Source organism: Leptomonas pyrrhocoris (assembly GCF_001293395.1).
Source record: "Leptomonas pyrrhocoris isolate H10 chromosome Unknown, whole genome shotgun sequence".
Lineage (NCBI taxonomy): Eukaryota > Euglenozoa > Kinetoplastea > Trypanosomatida > Trypanosomatidae > Leptomonas > Leptomonas pyrrhocoris.
This window is the reverse complement of record NW_015438382.1, coordinates 112,345-114,438: the sequence shown is the minus strand read 5'-3', so window position 1 is coordinate 114,438 and position 2,094 is coordinate 112,345. Positions and strand designations below refer to the sequence as shown.

General features: G+C 57.1%; 1 protein-coding gene across 1 annotated transcript; it reads right to left on the bottom strand.

The window, feature by feature from the left end:
- Positions 1-535: 535 nt before the first annotated feature.
- On the bottom strand, positions 536-2,041 carry ABB37_08749 (putative mitochondrial KREPB7 (KREPB7); the record flags this gene model as incomplete). The annotated part of the gene is made up of 1 exon (XM_015807851.1): positions 536-2,041. Exon 1 carries the CDS (start codon positions 1,892-1,894, stop codon positions 536-538), a length of 1,359 nt encoding a protein of 452 aa, XP_015653509.1. The 5' UTR covers positions 1,895-2,041.
- Positions 2,042-2,094: the final 53 nt, after the last annotated feature.

The window sequence follows — 2,094 nt, the reverse complement described above, 5'->3', positions numbered from 1 at the left end:
TAGTGTATATATATATATATATATATATATATAGGAGCACCCTTACACTCGATAGCGGGAATTTGCATGGATATAAAGCTAGTGCATAAAGAATCAGATGTATCTGTGTGTGTGTGTGTGTGTGTCTGTGTGGCCCCCTTCCTAGCAGCTCTGATTCGATTCACGTGAACTGTCTGCCGAGAAGAGCCAATCCCGCTGACAAGAAAGAAAAAGACACAAAAATCACGATAACATCAAAGGCGGGAGACATGAAAAGAGGAGCTGCGTTGAATGCGTGGATAGAAGCGGTAGATGGCGCGAGTGTACATCGCGTCCGGTGCAGTAATGGTGTTGGGACGCGTGCTGTTTCAGTAGGGTCTTTTGTTAATTAATTTCTATTTGCGTTTTTCCGCCAGACAGTCGCCACAGAGCGCGAACAGACTGAGTCCGTTCTTGGAAAGAGAAAAAACATAGTGATCTACCCAGACAAAGCCAATGACGGCGGCAGCAACTCAGAGCGAGAAGGATCCCACAACGGCGAGGCCGCTGCGGCGTGTCAAGCGGCGGCGCGGCATTTGCTGGAAGGCTGAAACGCCTCCGGCACTGGTAGCCCTTTGCGTGTCAGTCTCTTCGCCACGTAGTCGTCCAGCATCGAAGAGTGGTTCGAGTAAAATTCCCCAATTTTCGGCGGCACGGGGCGATGCGAGTAGCTGAAGAGCGTAGGCGTAACGTCCGCGCTTTTGGACGCCACGGCGGCCACGTTCAGCTTGCGCCGCTCAAAGCCACAGTTGTGCCACACCGGCTCTATCCGCACCTGGTACTCCACCACACGCGCCGCCACAATCTGCACCACCAGCGCCTTCAAGCACAGCTCCCCTAGCGTAATGACGTGCTCGGGAAACGTGTACCCGGCTGGGTGAACCTGATCCGGCATCAGTAGCCACCGCAGCTGGCCCAGGACTTGACGCACGAAGGTGGCTTTACGAGAGAACGCCTCGTCCTCCATGTTCTCGCGTTCCCGCTCCGCCTTGGCGGATTGCATCTGCGCCTGCCGCGAGCTCAGCACTGTCGTCGCTGCCGTCGCAGCTGCGGAGGGGGACGGCGACGCCACAGCGCACTCGTTCTTGTAGCCGAACGACGCAGAGGAGCTCGTTGCGATGCCGCCCAGTCCCATGGCCGCCGGCGAGCTCGGCCCGAGCTGGGACCGCAGCGCCACCTTATCCAAGGTGAACATGCCACACATGTCGTACACCGTCTCCATGTTGTAGGAACAGGTGATGAAGTCGACCAGGTTGGAGTAGTCCTGAATGTGCGCCTCCGGGTAGAGGCGGGCAAAGGGGGCAAAGAGGCACTCGTGCAGCACGAGCGCCCCCTGATGGTCCATGCCACGCAGACCACCCACCATGATGTGCAGATAGGTGTCGCGCGTTTCCCCGAAGTAGAGCATCCCTGCCTCCTCCAGTTTCGCCAGCATGGCGTAAACTTCGTTGCGGTTGTACTGGTCCTCGACGGAGAAGAGCCGATGGAAAGGCTCGATGCTGTCGACGCCAAGGCTCTCCTGGAAGGCCTTAAGGAGCTCCTCGGGATTCCACCGCCGAGGCCACTCCACCATGTTCGTGTAGTGGAAGTCCATCAGGGCGTGGTCTTTGCGGCCGATGTGGTTCACCCACTGCCCTATCGGCTCACTGCACAGGTCGCACCAGTGCGGGTTGCGGACGACCCAGTTGCGCCGTTGAATGCGGCCGTGCAGCATCGAGTAAATGGGGACGCTGCCGCCCTCGGTCGCGTAGGACGAGATGGACGGTGAGGGTGTGCCGTCTCCCGCTGCTGCATTGATGACGTTGTTGTCGGTGCTGGGCGTCCGTGCGACCGTCATCGCAAGGCGCACCGCAAGACTGGCGCCTGCGCGAAGCATCGTCGCCAGAGTGGATAGGTAAAGCACTTCCTTTGCTTTCTTTTGCGTAGTTTAACGATTTCTTGTTTGGTGGTGCTTGAGTACTAGACTGCACGCCGGGCTCGCTTTCCGTATTGATTGAATTACGCGTCTCTCCCCACACACACTTAGGCATTTTAATGAAGCAGCAGCATTGCAAGGAAATGGTACATACAGAAAAC